Source organism: Spinacia oleracea, chromosome 4 (assembly GCF_020520425.1).
Source record: "Spinacia oleracea cultivar Varoflay chromosome 4, BTI_SOV_V1, whole genome shotgun sequence".
Taxonomy (NCBI): Eukaryota; Viridiplantae; Streptophyta; class Magnoliopsida; order Caryophyllales; family Amaranthaceae; genus Spinacia; species Spinacia oleracea.
Window position 1 is genome coordinate 144,234,851 of NC_079490.1, and position 22,279 is coordinate 144,257,129.

At 37.5% G+C, this 22,279-nt stretch overlaps 2 protein-coding genes and 1 long non-coding RNA gene across 3 annotated transcripts; 2 read left to right on the forward strand and 1 right to left on the reverse strand.

Moving 5' to 3' along the window:
- The first annotated feature begins 534 nt into the window (after positions 1–534).
- Positions 535–3,346, forward strand: LOC110795746 (COBRA-like protein 10). The gene is made up of 3 exons (XM_022000766.2): positions 535–1,475; positions 1,773–2,392; positions 2,481–3,346. The coding sequence occupies exons 1-3, from the start codon at positions 791–793 to the stop codon at positions 3,273–3,275; spliced, it is 2,100 nt and encodes a 699-aa protein (XP_021856458.1). The 5' UTR covers positions 535–790; the 3' UTR covers positions 3,276–3,346.
- A 718-nt stretch (positions 3,347–4,064) lies between these two features.
- LOC110795726 (DDRGK domain-containing protein 1) lies at positions 4,065–8,812 on the reverse strand. The gene is made up of 9 exons (XM_022000740.2): positions 8,647–8,812; positions 8,282–8,417; positions 7,907–8,009; positions 7,563–7,666; positions 6,712–6,813; positions 6,469–6,627; positions 6,097–6,153; positions 4,980–5,016; positions 4,065–4,534 (listed from the first exon to the last, which is right to left on the reverse strand). Exons 2-9 carry the CDS (start codon positions 8,399–8,401, stop codon positions 4,332–4,334), a joined length of 885 nt encoding a protein of 294 aa, XP_021856432.2. The 5' UTR covers positions 8,402–8,417; positions 8,647–8,812; the 3' UTR covers positions 4,065–4,331.
- A 5,598-nt stretch (positions 8,813–14,410) lies between these two features.
- Positions 14,411–16,645, forward strand: LOC130460019 (uncharacterized). The gene is made up of 5 exons (XR_008919826.1): positions 14,411–14,482; positions 14,561–14,621; positions 14,698–14,823; positions 15,470–15,534; positions 16,530–16,645. It is a non-coding gene; the product is annotated as an uncharacterized lncRNA (long non-coding RNA).
- Positions 16,646–22,279: the final 5,634 nt, after the last annotated feature.

Consider the following 22,279-nt stretch of genomic DNA (forward strand, 5'->3'; position numbering starts at 1 on the left):
TAGTTTGCTATGTATCAAAATTAAATTTGACCTGTTCACTTTTTTTTTTCAAGGAACCACTTTATAATTGGCAATCTGCAATTGCTAACCAAATTTTGTGGAGTAATGAACCCTTAATAAATTTTCTCATTTTTCATATATATTGACCTTTTATTTCAGTATATCACTTTATTATGCATGAATCGTGAGAGAAATAATAGCTCATGCATATTAAAATATAAGTAGTATTTTTAAAAAGTTTAGGATATATATATATAATAAAAATTGCCACTTAATAAACGTCCAACTCAGAAAAGTTGCACAAAGATTACAAGTTGGAATATTGAAAGACCAGCAAATGATGTTTATAATAACCAACAGATTTTCAAGTTTAAAACATTGTTAGCATCTTCCTGTATTTCCCTACCAGGTAAATGGTAATTATAAACTAGTAAAAACAATATCCCTCCGAAAAGTTAGATAAAAATTAGAGGAAGAGAAAAAGCTTAACTATATTTTGACATTACAAGAATTCCCAAGTGTCTTATCTCTCCTCCTCTCCTTAGAAAACCCATTTCATCGCCTTCACTTTGGGGGGTTTCCTTTGAATTCCCCATTTCCCACCTTTTTTACCTCCCCCACCCAATATCATCCCCTCGTTGTCCTCCCGGTAAGGCGCCCTGCCTCCGGCAAACCACCCCATCGCATTCTCCCTTCGCGTTGATCATTGACAACAACGACAAGGAATTATCAAATAGATAAATAAAAGGAAAAGATCCAAGGAGGAGGCTATCTAGGAGGTGATAAGGCGATGAAAACGTGCCTTAGATCTTCCACGAAAATACCATGGAGGATACCGTTATTGTTAGTCATTGCAATTATTTTCCTATGTCCGATAATTGAGGTATGTCAAGCCAAACCCAAACCAAAAGCCAAAGACAAAGACAAAGACAAAGACGTGGATGAATTTGGTGATCCGAAAACAGGTTCGGATGCCTTTGGAGGAAGCTCTGGCTCTGGAGGACCCCCTGGACCCCCAAAGATCCCCAAAGAAGCCCAAAGTTGCGATGGTATTTACATCTCCTACAACTTCTTAGGACGCGAGAAAGAGTACCCTCATGTTAAGAACACGACAGCCCAATCATGGGCTTTTAAGTCCCAACTACAGCTCGTGAACATGGGGAATACCGAGCTCAAGACATGGAAGGTTTTCGTGGGTTTCCAACATAAAGAGCTTTTGGTGTCAACTGATGGGGCTGTTTTGGTGGACGGGGATGATTTTCCTGCCCAAGTTGGTATTAATGGTACCACTATCGCAGGGTATCCACAAGCGGATCTCAAGACCTCCATCGACACGGCTGGAGATTTTACCCAGATTGCGGTGCAGGTTGGCCTTAAGGGCACTCAATTTGGGGTCAAGCCTCCTGGAATCCCAATGCCTAAGACCATCAAGCTTCAAAATGATGGTTTCAAGTGTCCTGCTCCCTCTAAACGCAGTAAGTTACATTCGACGTCGTATTTTTATGAAATGAGAATGCATTTTTTTGCAATATATACGTTGCATTTTCTCCATATATGAAATAAGAATGCATTTGTCCATTTTCGACCATTAACATTAACAGCTTCATGAATAACAATCAAGCAATCAAGACTGCAGTCTGCATAAATGCAGGGGGAAAAGCTCTCCTAGCCCCTGTAACCCTTTTTTCAAAACCATTACATAATTCAATATTACTTGAGATATTTCATCATATTTCATCATATTTATCATGTGTTATAATGTATTTGGACAGAAAGCAACATCTATGTATGTTGTCGGAAGGACAAGAAGTTCAAGGTGAACAACAGGCTCAAGTACACACGAAAGAAATTCGGTGACCTCAACATTATGTACGACGTCTTGCAAACCAGTGGTAACAACTACATGGCGCAAGTAACAATGGACAATGATCACCCATTGGGTCGCCTAGACCATTGGAATTTAACATGGGAGTGGATGAGAGGAGAGTTCATTTCCACAATGAGGGGCGCCTTCACCCACCTCAAGGATCCAGCTCAGTGCATCTACGGGCCTGCAGGCCAATACTACCAGGATATGGACTTCACTCAAGTGATGAACTGTGAGCGGAATCCAGTAATCTCTGATTTGCCTGCTGAGATGAAGGATAACGAGAAAATAGGGAAGTTGCCCTATTGTTGTAGGAATGGCACTGTGTTGCCCAAGACTATGAATGAGACCGAGTCAAGATCTATTTTCCAGATGCAAGTCTTCAAGATTCCTCCCGATATGAACCGTACTGCCCTCTACCCACCCCAAAACTGGAAGCCTACCGGTGTTCTTAACCCCAACTACAAGTGTGGCCCTCCTATGCGGGTTGAACCCTCGGAATTTCCAGACCCCAGCGGATTGCAGGTACTTTAATAGCAAACATATTTTGCATCCCCAAAGTTTATTGGACAGTGGCTCTAACAACGTATATGTAATGTAATGGGTTTTGTAGGCTAAGGTTTTGGCAGTAGCAAGCTGGCAAGTGGTATGCAACATAACTCGTCCAAAGGAGAAACAAAACCGATGTTGCGTGTCGTTCTCAGCCTTCTACAACGAGTCAGTCGTGCCATGCAACACCTGTGCATGTGGGTGTGACAACCTTCCAGAAGATAGACAATGCAGCACCAAAGCACCGGCCATGCTCCTTCCCCCCGAGTCTCTACTTGTGCCCTTTGATAATCGGACTGACAAAGCTGTTGCATGGTCAAAGATCAAGCACTATCAGACATGGGACCCATTACCCTGCCCTGACAATTGTGGGGTCAGTGTCAACTGGCACGTCGATGCAGATTATAAAAGCGGATGGACTGCCCGCATGACCATTTTCAACTGGGGTGACACTGCCTTTGAGGATTGGTTTGTTGCGGTTCAGATGGGTAAGGCATCACAAGGGTACGATAAGGCCTACTCTTTCAATGGGACAATGTTGAAGGACCTGAATGATACTATATTCTTGCAAGGATTGAAGGGGCTGAATTTCCTAATTGCTGAGACAAATGGATCCAAACCCAGTGACCCAAGGGTGCCTGGGAAGCAACAATCTGTCATTTCCTTCCACAAGAGGCTAAATTGGCATCTCAACATTCCTGCAGGTGATGGCTTCCCCAAAAAGCTACTCTTCAATGGAGAAGAATGTGCACTGCCTAATTTCGTTCCAGCAAAGAATGGAGCCATCCCATCAAAACGGACCAATACAATCATTACTTTCCTCTTCACTTCTATCATCACCTTGTTCTTGATCAGATAATTGCAGATAGGTTCCGTTTTATTTGATTGATTGATTGGACAAATTTAATGAAAAATGTAAGTAGATCAAAATGAGGTATTCTCTAACTAATGTTCTCATCCACTCCAACCAAGAGTAAGCTATAATATGCAAGGGAAAATGTCTGTTTTTTACAAGTCGGAGTGGTGGTGGATGTTGGTGAGTGTTTGAGGTGAATTAGGTCGATAATTCTTAAACTTTGTACTTTAAGTTATTTGATTTCTATATAAAACACAAAATTTTCACACCAAAAAAAGAGAACACATAACACCTCCAAAATTTTGTAATAGGGGCAAATTACGTCCCCTCTCAGTTTTCTATGCCTTGAAGATGAAAAACGTATTATATCAAGCTAACTGCAAATACTTTCTTCTACCCCACCCCCTTTTCTAGTTCTTTCTTTCTACTCAAAGAGAAAGAAAACATGTTTCCTCATAGATTACTGGTTACAACAGCAATCGGAAAACTCGAAAATAAGTGGCAAGCAGCCAAGCAATAGGTTTCGAGGAAAAAAAAATTCAGATAAGGCACAACAAGTGCTGACACATTTAAATATGAGCCAATAAGTTCTAGATAAAGAAAATTTGGTTCGTATAATGGCTAGTCACTAATAAGTTCAGATTACTTGCTTTCGAAATTTATTTATCCTAAAGAGACCAATAAAAATGATGCAAAATCTTGAGTACCAAAAGACTATCCACCCAGCAGATATTATATTGGACTTGCAAAACGACTATACAATAAGCACAAAAAACCAGAACCTTTCCCTCGTTTCGAGTAAGAGTAATTCTTGATTAGAAGAAGAAGCAATATCTAAGTTGATGTTACATTAACAGGTTGGAGTTTACTAAAGCCCTTTTCTTTTCTCTTTTTTTTAACCCATTTTCCCAACCTATTTCTCTCTTTTTACTGGTGTAATTACATACACGCAAAACTGAACAAAGACGTGAAACAAGTTAGTCACCTATTTTCTTTCATGTTTCCTGCTGCTCTTCTTCTGCTACCATGTAAGTCGAGCGCTCTGAACTAGGTGCAAAATCAAGCGGCTACAATTTCATCTACACTGACGATCTCCTCATACTGAACTTTAGGCTCCAAGTCAATGAACTGGTTGGATTTGCTAGCCAAATGTGATATGCTAACCCTGCCTTCACGCTTAATATAATCAGCAACAGCTTTCATTTCTTCAATTGAGATATATATGTACTTTCCTCTATCGTCCATGACGCCTGAAAGCCTTCCTGCAATTTTCAGAACATAATATTTTCATTGAGAAAACTGCATCGTAAATAATAATTTAAATTTCTTCAACTCAGACATAATTCAGAACTTTCACATAGAACTACAAAAGTGCCTTGTGGATTGAACCAACATACAGCATACCTGCAAGAAATTATAAGCATAAGCTCAATAAAAAGTAATGAAAACTATCAGCTGAGGATACTCCAAATTTCTCTAAACAGACAAAATTGAAGTATTAAGGCCTAATACAGAGCATAACAGGCAAGACTAGCAGTGTAGTACCATAGTAAGGAATCAAAAACTAGCATATGAATTACTATTTACTACAACAAAAGGGCTCGTAAAAGGTACTGGATGATTCAGCCTTCTTTCTGGTATGCAATCAATAAATCCCAAGAAAATCGATAAGAGGAAATCAAAGAAGAAAATAATTATAATACATACCCATTTTTTCTAGGGCTGTGATACGATTAATGCATTCCTGTGTAGAACAAAAGTTAGTACATTAGCAAGTGGAACATCAGGTATAAAGAGCTAGAAGCAAATCAAAAGTAAGATAGCAGATGAATTCCCAGATAAAACAGGGAATGCGTGCATAAAAAATAGTTCTACATTACTCGGTCTCTTCATTTGACCTCAATAACGAGTGCCAGATCCTCACAACTCTAACATGGACAAGGACGGACAAGGACACTTTGTATTTAGAGTAGAAACAAGAAGCTTTTATATTAAACGTTCGAATTGGACACATTAATAACTACACACGTCCGACACAAGTACCTGAGTTTGAGAAACAAAAAATCGGCTACCAAATGATTACAAAAAAAAAAGTTTAATCTATGTTCGAACTCTACTTTATTGTTCAAACAATTTTATGCCATGACACTAAGTATGCGTGACTGAGTGAGACTAATTAGGATCTGACACTTCAGTTGACAACTCTGTTCTTTATTTATTACTTTCTTTCCTCCAGTCCAGTACGCTTAGTACTCCCTCCGTTCCATAATGATGTATTTAGAATTTTGACACTATACACAATTGAAGAAAATCTTCTCCATTATTTCCAATACATAAGAAAAAACATATTCATGTGAGGTCTTATTTGATTCGTTTCAATGAGTATTTTAATAAAAATCAAAATTTAAAATTTTGCTAATGTATAATTAGAGATATAAATAATAGAAAACGACAACTTTTGTGTAAGACCCCTTTACCGGAAAGACCACTTTGATTGCCTAACTAATTGGTTCCTTTGTTTAATTAATTAGTTTCAGTGCTTAACTAAATTAGTTCTGTTGTTTAACCAATTGGTTACAGTTCTTAACTAATAGTTACAGTGCTTAAATAATTGGTTTCATTACTTAACTAATTAGTTCCATTGTTTAACTTATATGACACCAAAGCGGTCTTTTGTATAAGACCGCCTTATATAAAAGTTTGTAAATAGAAAATGTGCATTGACAAATGTGAAAATTAGAAATTGGAACATCGTTATGGAACGGAGGGAGTAGTGAGTAGTGAGTGGTGAAGTGTTGATTGCAAAATAAGATGATTGATGTACCTGAGTCCTCATCCTAAACTCTGCAGCTAGGTCTTCCAGGGGTACGCACTTTTGCTTCTGTAATGATGGGAAATAATATTAATATTTGTAATGAAGTATGAGAGCATGGATAGCGAGATATAGCTGTAATACTAGATTGCATACTTGCAAACATGTTCCCAAAATATCTAATATAACATCTTACAATAATCTGCATATTAACATTCAGACTATGATCTCAAATTGTGCAAAAATGAGAAACGGAAAGGGAATATAAGGATAAGCTTAAAAAGGCACCCTTTAAGAATGAATTTTCAATATTTTCACACATTAGCCTTCAGAATGCAACAAAAATTTTAAAAATTCGTGAAGGGATCAGAGATCCAGAGCTACCTTAATGTATTCCACAAAGTCAGAAAGTAAATCCTGACTCTCTTGCGCTTCATTTTCTGTGGTGCCCTCAGCATCAATTGAGAATGCCCCTTTCCACTTATCAAACTCTAATGCAGCAGCTGCCTCTTCCTTAGCTTGTCGAGCCTTAGCTTCTTCTTCCTAGATAAGAAGAGCCATATTATTTAACTAAGTAATTCCACAAGAGATTCAGAAAATAATCCAAATGGTTAAAGTGAAGCATACCAGCCGTTGCTCTTCTGCTTCACGTTCTTCGTCTTTCCTTCTTCGTGATTCTGCATAACGATCTTGCTTGTGTAGCCTTGAGTCGCGTGAAGCTTGTTCAGCCTTCAAGAACGATCACAGTAAGAAACAATGAAGAAAAGTGGAAATGGACATATCAGTAACTTTGACAGATAGCTGAACAATACTAGATTATCAACAAACACTAATACAGTAACGCTAAAGCTTCTTCCGTTTTTTAGTTGGTAAAAAACATCACATTTCAGCTACATAGGTAAACAGACAAAGGTTGTAGCGCATATAAAAGAAAATTCAACTAGCAATAAAGAGCTGGAAAAAACAATAGTGACAGTTCATCAATATTAGTTATTGTTTAGGTAAACGGTAGTCGGCACTCGTTGAGAATAAGAAAAACAACTCTATGGCGTTTAATTTAAACTAGCTCTTGAGCCCGTTCATAGAACGGGCAATTATATTGTGGTTGTTTAGCCATCTTTTAAAGTTATAATTTTATTGACGACTTGTGATTTTAGTGACAATATATCATTTAAATAGAGGTGAAATTTGATGGTGGAAAGAATATTTAAATTAAATGGTTAATTAATTTTGAGTGTTAAAAGGGGGAGATGAAGTGGAAGAGACTAAATATATTGGACTGTTGGTGAATTGATGTTGAATGAGAAAGACTAAGTAGAAGATGCGTTTAAGTTGTAAAATATAGCCAAACAATAAAAAGAAAAAGTCAAAAACCAATTTGATGGATAAGAGGAGGAGATGACACGTGTCATCTAATAAGCTATGGTTTCGCTTTTTATAGACTAGGTATAGATATGAGGGAGCAAAATTAATTTCACCTGTCTTTGTGCTTCACGTTCTTGTCGTTTCTTATCTTTTTTCCTTGCTCCCCTAGCTTCATTCTCAACCTCCGCGTCCTCATCATCACTCTCATCACCTATCTCTGCATTTACATCATATAAAAACCACACCATTATCCATCACGAGTACTTCACAACCTCAAACAGCATCCCATTCAAGTAGCACATTACAGAAAACTTTAATTTGTACAAAATAGAAACTTCACATGAATCTAAACAGATCATTTCCAAAACTAACAACACATACGGAGTATAAGCAATCAAGAGCAACATCAAAAGTATAAAAACACCTCACATAAACCTTGATCAGAAATAAAACCAACCTTCAACAGCTGCTGCAGCTGAAGATGTACTAGCCCTAGCCGCTGGCCTCCTACGCATACGACGAGCCCCAGTAGCGCCAACCACATTTTCACCCTGAGGAGCCTGAAATATTTGCATTTCAGTATTTCACCATCAAATTTTCATAACCTTCCAAATCCAAATTCAACAAAATCCCCTCTTTCTCCAACACCTAAACTCATTCGTGTCCAACTGGAGTAATACAATAGACTCAGACGCTCCAAATCAACGGAAAAATGAACTATGCAAAGGCCATTGTATGTACCGAGGGCGAGTAAACATGTTATATATGCAATAAACCCATTGTATAATACGACCTACTAGTTTTCATCTAAAAGGATGAGAGATGGGAGAACCTGACGCTCTTCTTCATGCCTATCAGCAGCTTTAGAATCCTGACGACGTTTCCACAAAAACAACGGAACTAAACCAAATATAAGCAGCATTGAAAGTACAGCAACCAAAATATCATCCATCTTTCAGTTCTACTAACTGCCCATCAAAAATTACAATTACTTCATCAATAAAAACAATCAAACTTCAGCTCATATACAGCAAAATTGTCGGAAATTGTTCAATTATTTTAAAGGGTTTATGTATTAATTAGTTATTTCGAGATTTAATACATAAATTGTTCGGATTAATTAGGGAGATTGGATGATTCAACGAAGTTAGGTATTGAAAAAGTGATTGAAAAAAAATGAAATTTAATAAGAATTACCTGGAATTGCACTGAACGCTAGGTAAGTGGAGTGATCGAATTACGAGCTTAAGAGTCAAAACCGTGCTGTTTCTCTCTTTCTTGCAAATATGGAGCTTATTTGCTCGAGCGATTTCTATCAGAAGCAGAATATGCCGGATTTGGGAAGGACATCAAGCGAAACGACGTGTTTAATTGTTCGACTGAGCAATTCTCCTCGAGTCCAAATCGGGTGTTCGGGTTGGTACGGCTGTACGAATAACGCCAGGTTCTATTTGGTTTACTTACAGTTTGATATGACAATTTAGGAGCATTCAGTTCAGTTCAGTTCAGTTCAATTATTATTATTATTATTATTATTAGGAAACCACCAAAACGTTACAAGCTTAACAAGCTACAAAGATCAAGTAAACTACAAGAAGTTGGTGGGGAGCCGAGATACAATCTGGGCCCCCACTCCTCTAGCTATGGCGAACCCGATCCTGCTGAAAATGTGGGCAGCTGCCCGTGCCCCTATGTCTTGAGCCCTGGAGTACGTCTGGACCCGCTTCAGCAACGAAACAGCCCCTTTCTCTAACTCCCCAAAAGAAGAGAAGGAAAAAGGAAAGAAACCGTAACCCAAAGCCCTACAACGTGCCGCATACTTAACCTGCTTCCGCTGCGCAGCAACCGCCACAACCCGACCCGGAACGAAGTCTGACAACCCAGATTGCGTCATAGGTGAAGACCCAGTCAAGTCAACACACACATCTACACCGCCATCCCAAGAATAAAGCAATATATCTGCAGGACGAAGAGCTCCATCACTCTCACTAGTCAGCCCAACATCAACCTCCTTTCGAGCAGAAATCCCCGACCGATAGCAAATATCCAAAAGGGTATCACGAACAACATTATGTCGATGTTTGATACCCACGATCCCAGCACAAGACACGGCATGATCCCCATAAATATCCCCATCGAAAACCCGAGAGCAAGCAGAACATGGCGTCGAATCAGAGAACAACGGAATACCCAACCGATAGCAAAGAACCGAACGATAAGTCTTACCGTTCATAGTCTGGCCTAAACCCGAGATGGGGACTGCCCGCAACCAAGCTGAGGAGTGATCCCCCTGCTGGGATTTCCAAAGGGCAACATGACGCGAAGATAAGGAGTAGGCGGATACCGCATCAGCAGTAACCTTCGTGAAATATATGTCTGCCAATTTCTTCATGAGAGTGGGGGCAGCGATTTCACTAGGGCTACTCATAAGGTCGCTCTCCACGGTCCTATTGAAAAGACCAAGAGCCTCATCAAAGGCCGACCCCGGACCGTCAACACCTGAAAGCCGAAGAAGCGAATCCTGCAAACCAGAAGACTGCAAACGGGATGCAAGAAAAGCATAATGCCGAAACTATTTATTATTATTATTATTATTATTATTATTATTATTATTATTAATTTTCTTTTTTGAAACTATTTAATTTCATTGATCAATCGGAAACTTAATACAAGCTAAACACCAAAAGAAAACACAAAACACCAACAAACTAAGAGGGAGCAAAAAACACCTTAGCAAAGACAACCAATCTAGGATTGCCTCCTTTTGCTAAGACCCCAAACAACTTACAACTCTTGCCCAACATTTCTGAGCTTTTTAAATAAAAAAAACATCTGCTATAAACAATTATTTGAATCTCCTTAAACACTTTATCTAAATCACCTTCGATGTTCTGAAATCGCCGTTGATTCCTCTCCCTCCACACAAAGTAGACAGAACTGAATAAAGTCATCCTATAAACCTGGTATTTAGCCACGTTCCCAGCAACATGGGCAGACACAAAATTAATCTCAGACGTCCAACTACCAGCCTGTTTATCACAACCAATCCAATTTAAAACTCTACTCCAAAGAGCAGTAGACCAAGAACACGAGAAGAATATATGATCAATGTCTTCTTGCTCTTGCTTACATAAACAACATAAAGTATCACACTGGACTCCAATCTTCAATAATCTGTCACAAGTAGTCAGCCTTCACAGCACCGCTAACCACCCAATAAAAAGACATTTGGGAGGGTAAGGGTTATAACAAATCAGCCGTTTCCAACTAACATCCTCAAAACTACCCCGCAACAAATTATAAGTTTTCCTAGTTGAAAAGTGAGCAAGATCAAAAACACTCAGATTAACAGTATTAAGATAACGTGAAGCTCCAACAATTTTCTTCACCATCCAAGAAGCCTACTTTGGTGTATCAATCTGCAAAACATTTCGACCTTTCACATAATAACAATGAATCCACTTTATCCACATCTTATCCTATTTGTTATGCAAATTCCATAATAATTTGCACAAGCATGCCTTATTCCATTCAACTAAATCAGTAATATTCAACCCCCCCAGCCACCTTAGAGAGACAGACTTATCCCAAGCAACCAGAGCCCTTTTTGTGACATCTGCAGAACCAGACAAAAGGTAGCAACGGCAATCACTCTGAATAATATGAAGAACCTTTTTAGGGATGAGAAATACCTGGCTCCAATAACTTTGAATATTCAGCAGAACATCCTAGTCTTCCAGCGTAACTGAGCAGTTTTGCAATCCAAGAATTGATTCGATGCAGAACTTTAAGAATCAAAGGTTGATACTGCAGTATTAAAAGCTTCTTTGTAAAAAGAGGGACTCCTAGATATTTGAAAGGGAAGTCTCCTCTCAAAAATTGGAACTCCTCAAGAATATGGTTCTGCACCTCTGGACAAACTCCACCAAAATAAACTGAACTCTTGTTCAGATTAGCCTTCAAACCAGAAGGACCGGAGAAAAGTTGGAAGGCCTTATAAAGTTCCCTCACAGACTTCACATCACCTTTCGAGAATAAAAGCAGATCGTCAGCGAAGCAGACATGAGTGATGTTCAATTTCTTACATCGAGGATGATACTGAAACAGAGCATTGTCCTTCAACAAAGAAAGACACCTGTTTAAATACTCCATACAGATGACAAACAAATATGGAGAGATTGGATCCCCTTGTCTAAGCCCTTTCTTCGCTCTCAAAGGCTCTGTGACTTCACCATTAACATTAAACATATAAGAAACAGAGCTCAAACATTCCATAATCCAGTCAATAAATTTTCCAGGAAAACCAAGAAAGAGAAGCAAATATTTTACAAAAGGCCACTCAACTGAGCCATACGCCTTTTGGAGATCAATCTTGATCATATAGGAGTAATGTGATTTCTATTGTACCCCTTCACCAATTCATGACTAAGGATAATGTTCTCTGAAATAACTCTAACCTTAACAAAAGTTGACTGGCTGCCATCAATAATACTAGGCAAAATATTTTGTAACCTATTATCTAGCACTTTAGAGATGATAATTTTATAAAGAACGGTACAACAAGCAATAGGCCTAAACTCTCTCACGTGCATAGCATTTTCAACTTTGCGAACTAGAGTGACCAAGGTACCATTTACCTGAGCTGGCATTGACAGGCTAAAGTCGTATCACCTAATCAAAAATAACCTAAGGTCCACTAGCTAGGTAGCAAGGGAAGTCAGGATCGAATCCACAGGGAAACAGTGTTCTTTCTACTATTAATCAACTAAACTAGACTATTGGGAAACAAGAATTGGTTGGTTTGTATGCTAAGACTACGAACGATAATTAAGCAATTAAGAATTCAGGAATTAAAGGATCTAGGGTATAGGTTCACCAACAAATAACAATCCAGGACGATAAACAATCACAATAATCAACAAAGCAATTAATTAGATTAGCATGCTCTCTCGAATCGATACTAATCATAGACTTAGAATTAACGGGCTCTCGCTACGTATTAACTCTAATTCCACCTATTGACACAAGCCTAAACATCAAATTGCATCTTTCGAATCTTAACTTGATATTGCCAAACTACCACAATTAAACCTGCGCAAATCTAATTGTATAGTAATAATAACCAATCAATAGGAATTAATTACAATGCCAACAATCACAATTATTCAATGTCCCTTCATATTATTCATGGATCCCCAAACCCTAGAAAATAGATTTACTCAAGCATATTAACAATAACCAAAGCAATTAACATAATCGAAAGCATTATTAAGGCAACACAATGAATGAAAGCAAGGAACAATACCTAATTGAATGGCAAAGGAAATTGGAAGCTTGAATTTTTATTGAATTTGAAACTAAGTGTTTTGAACTAAATTTGAGAGAAAAACTAAGCTTAAGAAAATAGTCTAAGTGCTTAATACTAGAAAATAAGATAATAAGGTGTTTCACTAAATTAACAAAGGCTATATTTATAGTTTAGCCTAAAAACATAAGAGAAAACCGGAATAAAACCGCGCGCTAAAGGCTCCAGGGTTGTCGTCGCCCGGTCGGGCAGTCTATGAGGCGGAGGGGTTGAGGTGATGGACCTCAACCACTCCTACAGTAGCCCCATCATGGTACAACTTTAGACGTTGTCCGTTGACCTTGAATCATTCACCATTCTCATTCTCTACTTCAATAGACCCAAACTTGCTTACCATAGTCACGGTGAACGGCCCAGACCACCTAGACTTAAGTTTTCCAGGAAATAACTTAAGCCTAGAGTTAAAAAGTAGAACCTTGTCGCCCACCGCGAACTCTCTATGAAAAATGTGATTGTCGTGCCACTTCTTGGTCTTTTCCTTGTAAATCCGGGCACTATCATAGGCTTGTAGTCGGAATTCATCGAGCTCACCCAATTGAAGTAACCGCTTCTCACCGGCTAGCTTTGCATCCATGTTGAGCTGTTTGATTGCCCAATAAGCCTTGTACTCCATTTCTACTGGTAAGTGACACGCCTTGCCATACACCAATCGATACGGGGAGGTACCAATAGGTGTCTTAAAGGCGGTTCTGTATGCCCATAGAGTATCATCTAGCTTATCGCTCCAATCCTTCCTAGACTTTGCCACCACTTTCTCAAGGATAGATTTGATCTCTCAGTTGGAGACCTCAACTTGACCACTCGTCTGAGGGTGGTAGGCTAGCCCAGTGCGGTGATAAACCCCATACTTGCGCAGGAGCGCATCCAGATGCCTCTCATGGAAGTGTGACCCTCCATCACTGATCAAAGCGCGTGGAACCCCAAATCTAGGAAAAATGATCTTCTTGAACATGGAGATGACTGTCTTAGCATCGTTAGTAGGTGAGGCAACGGCTTCCACCCACTTTGACACATAATCTACAGCAACAAGGATATACAAGTTACCCTTGGACGATGGGAATGGTCCCATGTAATCAATTCCCCACACATCAAAAATCTCAACCTCAAGGATCCCGTTCTGTGGCATCTCATACCTCCTTGAAATAGTGCCGGCCCTCTGGCACGCATCACAAGCCATAATAAAAGCCTGTGCATCCTTGAACATAGTAGGACAGTAAAAACCACATTGTGACAACTTAGCGTTTGTTTTAGACTGTAATCCCCCGTAAATATATAAATTTTATCAATATATTTTAACGTATATTATTTATATTTTAATAGAATTTACGAATTTTAATAATAAATATATAATTAACGTATATTTATTTTAGTTAATTACATTTTTAAATTCTTTAACGATTTAGGAAATCAAAATAATTTGGATTCTAACAACTTAAATCCTACTCCTAGCCCAAGTGGGAAAAGCCCAAACCAAAACTAAACAAAAACCCAAACCAATACTCCCTTTCTCTTTTCAAATTCACGTGGAAACAAGGCAAACCAAAACCCTTCCATCCTCCTTCAAAATCACGTACATCATCAAACACCCTCCTCACTGCCGTTCCTCTCTCCCGCCTTCACTTTCGTTGCTGCAGCCTCCCTCGCCGTCGGACCACCATCACGCCACTGGTAAGGTTTCGACCTCCTCCTCTTCTCCTTCTCCCTTATTTCTTTCTCTGTTGTTTCATCCCTCCTCCTCACTCGCAGTTTCGTTCGCAGCAACCACCACCGCGCCACCAGCCGCGCCCATAACGATTGTTCGCCGCCGGTAAAGCACCTCCTTCCTCTCACCTCTTGCTTCGTTCTCCCCTTTCGTTGCCCTCCTTAATTGTTTTCTTGCACAGCACCACCAACAACCATCGCGCGGACGCTGACACCCTCCGCCGTACTCCTCCGACCAGCGTCGCCGCCCACTGTTGCCGCGCCGCCCTGCCTGCCGGCCAGCAGCTCCCCTCTCCTCTCTTTTTTTGGTTAATTCTTTACCCTTTTATTTAATTAATGTAATATTTATGTTTTAATAATTTAATTAAGGTTTTCATGATTTAAATTATTAGTTTTGATAATTTATATTTAGAATTCAGATTATATATTATAAACTAATTTATTTTCAGTTTGTTAATAATATTTAAGTTAGATTTTCAATTATGTTTACAAATTAAATTAATGTTTTATTGGATTAAATTATAGTTTTATGGTTTAACTATAAATTTCAGATTTTATGTTTTATATAATTAAATTATTAATATTCGGATTATGCGATTTGATTGAAATAATGGTTTTAATTATTAAAGTATGAATTTTAAGGTTTTAATGGTTGTAAATCATGGTAGGACGATTGTGGTTTATTAAATTTATTGTTTCGATGTTCTAAGAACGTAAATTGGCCTTGGTGAAGTTTTTAAATGAGTTCATATTGCTGAAAATTTAAAGTACGATGTTTGCAAAGAGTTTTCAACGAATTTCAATCACTAATTCAATAATTATGATTCTAGGAAATCAAATATTCAAGTTTTGATATTGGGGAAGGTTCTAAATATGTTTAGGATGTATTTAGAATGCTTTATTATAGTCGTGAATGATTAGAAATTGATTGGGAATATGTGTTGGTTGTTTTAGGCGGAGAATTCTCTTTAGGCGACCTTTGAAAGTGTTAAAGTGACGTATTAGTTTGTTTACACAAGGTACGTACATACCTGTGTGCTTGGAATGTGTGCTAATTGTTGAAACCATGTTGAATTTGTTGTTGAACTTGGTGATGTTGATATTATGGACGAACTTGGTTATATGGAATGTGCATGTTTAATACTGTTGGACAAACTTATTGAACTTATTTTGCACTATGAGAACTGTAACATGTTAGTATGGATGATTGATACAAACATGTTGGTTGGGAACACTAGATTATTCTATATGTTGGTTTGGATCGATTGATTATTGTTCCTTTTTTAGCTTTTCACTACTTTATGAGGGCGGTGGACCTTGTTTAGTAAGTTGAAACTTTATACCCATATACAAGGTTGATCATGGTTAAAGGAAAGGTTGGGTAACTTGGAATGAGTCTTGATTGATGCCTTTATGATCACTTACTTAATTCCAAGATAAAAACAGTTGTGAACGAATGTGGATTGTATGCCTTATGTGATTATTGAGTCATAACAGAGTCTCAATTTGTAAATCATGTAAAGTGAAACTGAGTAGCAATAGCTTTAGACTGTGCACGTCTAAAGTGACGGACAAACAGGAGTTGGGGTTCATGGTGGTAGCCCATGGCCTTTTCTGGGACCGGATTGATCACCGTGTTCTATTTTTATTAAAACGTTCCTCGATATCGCAGGTCACTGAGGTTACGGAGTCGCGCCCGTACCTCGTCTTCCTTAGTGAAGACTTCTGGATGGACAACTCGGTCCATTGTCTATTTCAACTAAAATAATATTGATGTTATGAAAGTCTAGTCCAGTCTAGTCTAGTCAACTGTGATTTGAAAGTGAATGTGTCTTGGTTATTCTTACTTACGTTATTAGTATCATGTTAGGATTATTCGTTTAATAGAATCATGTTAGGATTATTATTGATTTAGTATGTAGTACTCAGCTTTGCTGATTACGTGCTTTTGCTTGTGCATGTTGATCATGGCTATGCCTTATTGATCCTGTGATGACCCAATCTTGGTGAGCAGTCTCTAGGGATCAATAAGCATCGTCCATTACAGGTTTGAAGGTGATGCATCATGGGGTTCGGGATTGAAGAGCTGTGTAGTTATTAAATTGTTTTGTTTTAAGTTTGATGTTGAATTTGTTTGGCCTGTTTTAAAGAGACTCGAACTTTGTTTTAATTAATTACGTTGACTTTGTTTTGTTGGTTGATTTTAGATTTTATTCCGTAGTTGACTTATTTAAATTATTAAAGTTAGTTATTATGTTTTCCGCTGCAAAATTCTGAATAAGCCGATACGTTTTCACACGGGCGATAATGCCTTGATAATTCTCTACGTTTTATATTAAAAGGTTATTTTAGAAAAGAGGGAATTGTCGGGGTGTTACAAAGTGGTATCTAGAAGCTAAGGTTTTACTTTAATAAAATTTTAGGCGCCTAACTATCTAGTTATTTAAAATAAATTTCTTAAAAATCGAGCTTCTACGTATTATAGTGTTCAAAAAAATTGGTACTTTTTTTTGGGGAGGCCGATTTCCTTTTATCTTGTTTGAAAGTATATAATATTTCTTATTTAAGTTCGAAATCAAATTATTTATTCGAATTAAAGTGACTTTCGAAATTTTTATTCTTTTTCTTATTATTAATTATTCAAAAAAAAAAAAATGAGTACAATTTTTTTTAGAAGTTCAAATTTTTTTCTTTATGTTGTTTCAAGAGTTAGAATTCGTTATTTAGGAAATATAAATCTCTTTTTGAATTAATAACTTTATTTTCGAGTTTATTCGATACGCATTTCCTTAATTTATTTTACTTTATCTATTTTATATTTATATTTATGTTATTATTTTATGTTATAATTTTCTTATATTATCGTTCTTTTACTTTGTCATTTAAATTATTTCAATGCTTTAGTTATGTGAGATGGGTAGTATAAGAAGGGCATATAAGATAGAATTATATGTGCATTAGTAGCTAGTCAATGCTAGAATAAGAAATTGATTGTTATGTACGTGCGTGTGCTAATTGTTTAATGTTACATTTAAATGTGCATAAAGAATTGTTTGCTTCCACCAAACTTATTGCATTATTGAACTTTGTTTATGATTTGGTTGGAAAATCGTTAGTGAGACATGTAATTGTTTATTTCAGGAATAAAATGTTTCTTTCCAAGTATACCAACATAGGATCCTTCGAGAAACTTAATATAGAACCCCTGACATTTACGTGAAGAAAATTGTGTTTGGATGTGAATATCATGCTAAAGTTCAAGGGCAACCTATCTTAATGAGAAAGGATACCATAGCAGCCACTATCATTAATTGCTTACCTAACAAATTTCCATACCTAGAACTCAAGGAAAAGTTTAAAGACATGCATTCTGATAATGGAACTCCAAACTTGGCTAAGTATGGGACTTGGGATGGTAGATGGAAATATGATTCAGAAATTCTGACCACCATTATTGAGGCGGCAGAAAGTGGGTTTAGAGACGGTAAAATCGTAGGGAGTCATGTTGGAGATGCAGTTACAGAAGAACCTATGGGAGTAAGTGTAAATAATGACCTAGAGGAAAATGATGTAGCTGTGGAGAATGAGAATGTAGATGTTGAGGCAGAGAATCCTAACCCAGTGGCCCATGAGCCAACCATTGAGATTTCTAGTGATTCAGATGAAGAGCTCGAAAGTGAACAGGAGATGGCAAGTGAGCCTAATCAAGATGAAGACATGGAAGAAGATGCAAACCCTGAGGAAGACCCCGATGAAGACCCTGAAGAAGAGTTCGATGATCTTGAGATCTAAAGTCACTCCTAAAGCTTTCAGGAGCGATGGATAGGCAAGAGGCCACAAATATTTTGAAGTCATAAATAGTTAATTAGCTCTTTTTTATGTTTTAAAGAATAAGTAGCAAAGCTACAACTGTTTAAGGTTTAAGTTTATTGAAGTTTGAAATATTCTTTATTATTTTCAAGGATGTAATAAACCTCTATGGAGTTAGCAATAAAAGTTAAAGTTTTCAAGGAATTGTTCTTTATTCTATTTTGAGGATTCCATAATACCCCAACCTCTAGGTAGTACGTCATGGATTAATTTTTCTATTGGGTGCATACTTAGTGTGAATTGTGGATCAATTTAATTGCCACAATAATATTAAATGATTTGAGTACATAAAGGAAGTGAGGGCCAATCTAGACCCTCATGACCAATATGATTCAAAATGTTATGCCTTATGTGCAGTGTGTGAATGTCTTTCGTGAATTATTGAGGATGATTATTTTTCAATGATTATTGCATCTTGTAGATGATCGTTGCACCTTCGTAAACGATTGTCGTGCCTTCATAGATGATGTGTATTAATGTGAACATTGTTGGTTGAGGCAATCTTTATGGTCAATTCAAGTATTAAATTGTATGGGATGACGTATAGGTGATGTTTCGAACCTAAAGTAGAGTATACTAATTGCAGGTCACGTTCTAGAATGGCCAACAACAATGATCTAGCCGTTGCTATTCGCCTCTTGGCGGAAAAGCTGACTCAGGAAAGAACTGAGCGCCCCAATTCTGCAGGGGAAATGTTTGAAAGACTTGCTAGGGTTAAACCACCATACTTCAAGGGGCAATCAGACCCTACCTTCTTAGAAAATTGGATTAGGGAGTTTGAGAAACTGTTTGAGGCTGTGAGTTGCCCTAGGAGTATGAGAGTAGGTCAAGCTGTCCTTTACCTAAAAGATGAAGCCGATCTGTGGTGGAGAGAGAATGAAACTAGGCTAAGTACTGCCGAGGGATTTAATTGGGACTCATTTGTTGTTGCATTGAGGGAAAAGTTTTATCCTCCTTTTATAACAAAACGAAAAGCGCAGGAATTCATAAACATTGGGATGGGGAGTATGACCATCGCTGAATATTATAGCAAATTTATAGCGCTGTCGAAGTTTGCACCTGAGGTTGTAGCCAAAGAGGAGATAAAAGCACAGATGTTTGAGAAAAGATTGACCGATGAGATCCAGTTGGGATTAGGTGGAGAAACCTTTACACCTTTAGAGAATGTGTATGAGAGAACCGCCCATGTTCATGGTTTACAGTCTAGAAGGGACAAGAAAAATGTTGTTGGGGAGAAAATAAAAGAGTTTGATGCTGGGAAAAACCGAGAAAATTTCAAGAAGAATAGAAACGTGAATAGGAATGAGAGTGGAAATGGAAATTTTCAAGGAAGAAGCAATCAGGGGCACCACAACAACTCGAACCAATCTAAGAGAGTGCATCATTGCAAGATGTGCAGTAGCAATCACCCTGGTAAGAACTGCAACGGAGAATTAGTGACCTGCAACTATTGTCAAAAAAGGGGACATAGGGAGTATGAGTGCTTCACTAAGCACAGAAAGGAACAAAATAGTAATAAAGGTGGAAACCAAGTGAGGTTTAACCAGTCTGGAGGTCAAAATTCAAAGCCTGGAGGGGCACAAAACAATCAAGAGAACTATAATAAGCCTGCAAATGATAACAACAACCCGAATAAGGCTCCAGGAAAGTTGTACATGATGAATCAGAATGAGGATGAACGATCTGCCGATATAGATTCTGGTACTTTTTCTATTAACTCCGCGCAAGTTAAGCATTATTTAATTCGTGGTAACTTGTTCTTTTGTTTCGTCATCTGTTGTGAAAAGTCTAAAGTGAGTAGTTTTAGTGAAATAGGAATTTTGAGGATAGAATTCGTCGAAAGAGAATTTTGGTTAGATATTCCCTGAGGTGAGTTACGAGGGGGTAACTCGTTTTCTTTAAGGGGGGTAGAATGCGATAGAAATTCGCGCTTTTTTACCTATTTATGGAATTTTTATGCATTTTATTACTTATTTTAGCAAATTTTACGAGTTTAGGCAAAGCAAATAGACTCTCCGCATAAAAAAAGGTGTTCATGAGTAACACAAACAGCTTTGAGTTGACAAAAGAGTGCACGTAGGTGGCACAAGTACTTCTCTAGTAAGAATAAGTTAAAAGCTTTTCGGAAAAATGTGGGAAATTTCGTGTCAAGTTTCGGGACGAAACTTCTTTTAAGAGGGGTAGATTGTAATCCCCCGTAAATTTATAAATTTTATCAATATATTTTAACGTATATTATTTATATTTTAATAGAATTTACGAATTTTAATAATAAATATATAATTAACGTATATTTATTTTAGTTAATTACATTTTTAAATTCTTTAACGATTTAGGAAATCAAAATAATTTGGATTCTAACAACTTAAATCCTACTCCTAGCCCAAGTGGGAAAAGCCCAAACCAAAAATAAACAAAAACCCAAACCAATACTCCCTTTCTCTTTTCAAATTCACGTGGAAACAAGGCAAACCAAAACCCTTCCATCCTCCTTCAAAATCACGTACATCATCAAACACCCTCCTCACTGCCGTTCCTCTCTCCCGCCTTCACTTTCGTTGCTGCAGCCTCCCTCGCCGTCGGACCACCATCACGCCACTGGTAAGGTTTCGACCTCCTCCTCTTCTCCTTCTCCCTTATTTCTTTCTCTGTTGTTTCATCCCTCCTCCTCACTCGCAGTTTCGTTCGCAGCAACCACCACCGCTCCACCAGCCGCGCCCATAACGATTGTTCGCCGCCGGTAAAGCACCTCCTTCCTTTCACCTCTTGCTTCGTTCTCCCCTTTCGTTGCCCTCCTTAATTGTTTTCTTGCACAGCACCACCAACAACCATCGCGCGGACGCTGACACCCTCCGCCGTACTCCTCCGACCAGCGTCGCCGCCCACTGTTGCCGCGCCGCCCTGCCTGCCGGCCAGCAGCTCCCCTCTCCTCTCTTTTTTTGGTTAATTCTTTACCCTTTTATTTAATTAATGTAATATTTATGTTTTAATAATTTAATTAAGGTTTTCATGATTTAAATTATTAGTTTTGATAATTTATATTTAGAATTCAGATTATATATTATAAACTAATTTATTTTCAGTTTGTTAATAATATTTAAGTTAGATTTTCAATTATGTTTACAAATTAAATTAATGTTTTATTGGATTAAATTATAGTTTTATGGTTTAACTATAAATTTCAGATTTTATGTTTTATATAATTAAATTATTAATATTCGGATTATGCGATTTGATTGAAATAATGGTTTTAATTATTAAAGTATGAATTTTAAGGTTTTAATGGTTGTAAATCATGGTAGGACGATTGTGGTTTATTAAATTTATTGTTTCGATGTTCTAAGAACGTAAATTGGCCTTGGTGAAGTTTTTAAATGAGTTCATATTGCTGAAAATTTAAAGTACGATGTTTGCAAAGAGTTTTCAACGAATTTCAATCACTAATTCAATAATTATGATTCTAGGAAATCAAATATTCAAGTTTTGATATTGGGGAAGGTTCTAAATATGTTTAGGATGTATTTAGAATGCTTTATTATAGTCGTGAATGATTAGAAATTGATTGGGAATATGTGTTGGTTGTTTTAGGCGGAGAATTCTCTTTAGGCGACCTTTGAAAGTGTTAAAGTGACGTATTAGTTTGTTTACACAAGGTACGTACATACCTGTGTGCTTGGAATGTGTGCTAATTGTTGAAACCATGTTGAATTTGTTGTTGAACTTGGTGATGTTGATATTATGGACGAACTTGGTTATATGGAATGTGCATGTTTAATACTGTTGGACAAACTTATTGAACTTATTTTGCACTATGAGAACTGTAACATGTTAGTATGGATGATTGATACAAACATGTTGGTTGGGAACACTAGATTATTCTATATGTTGGTTTGG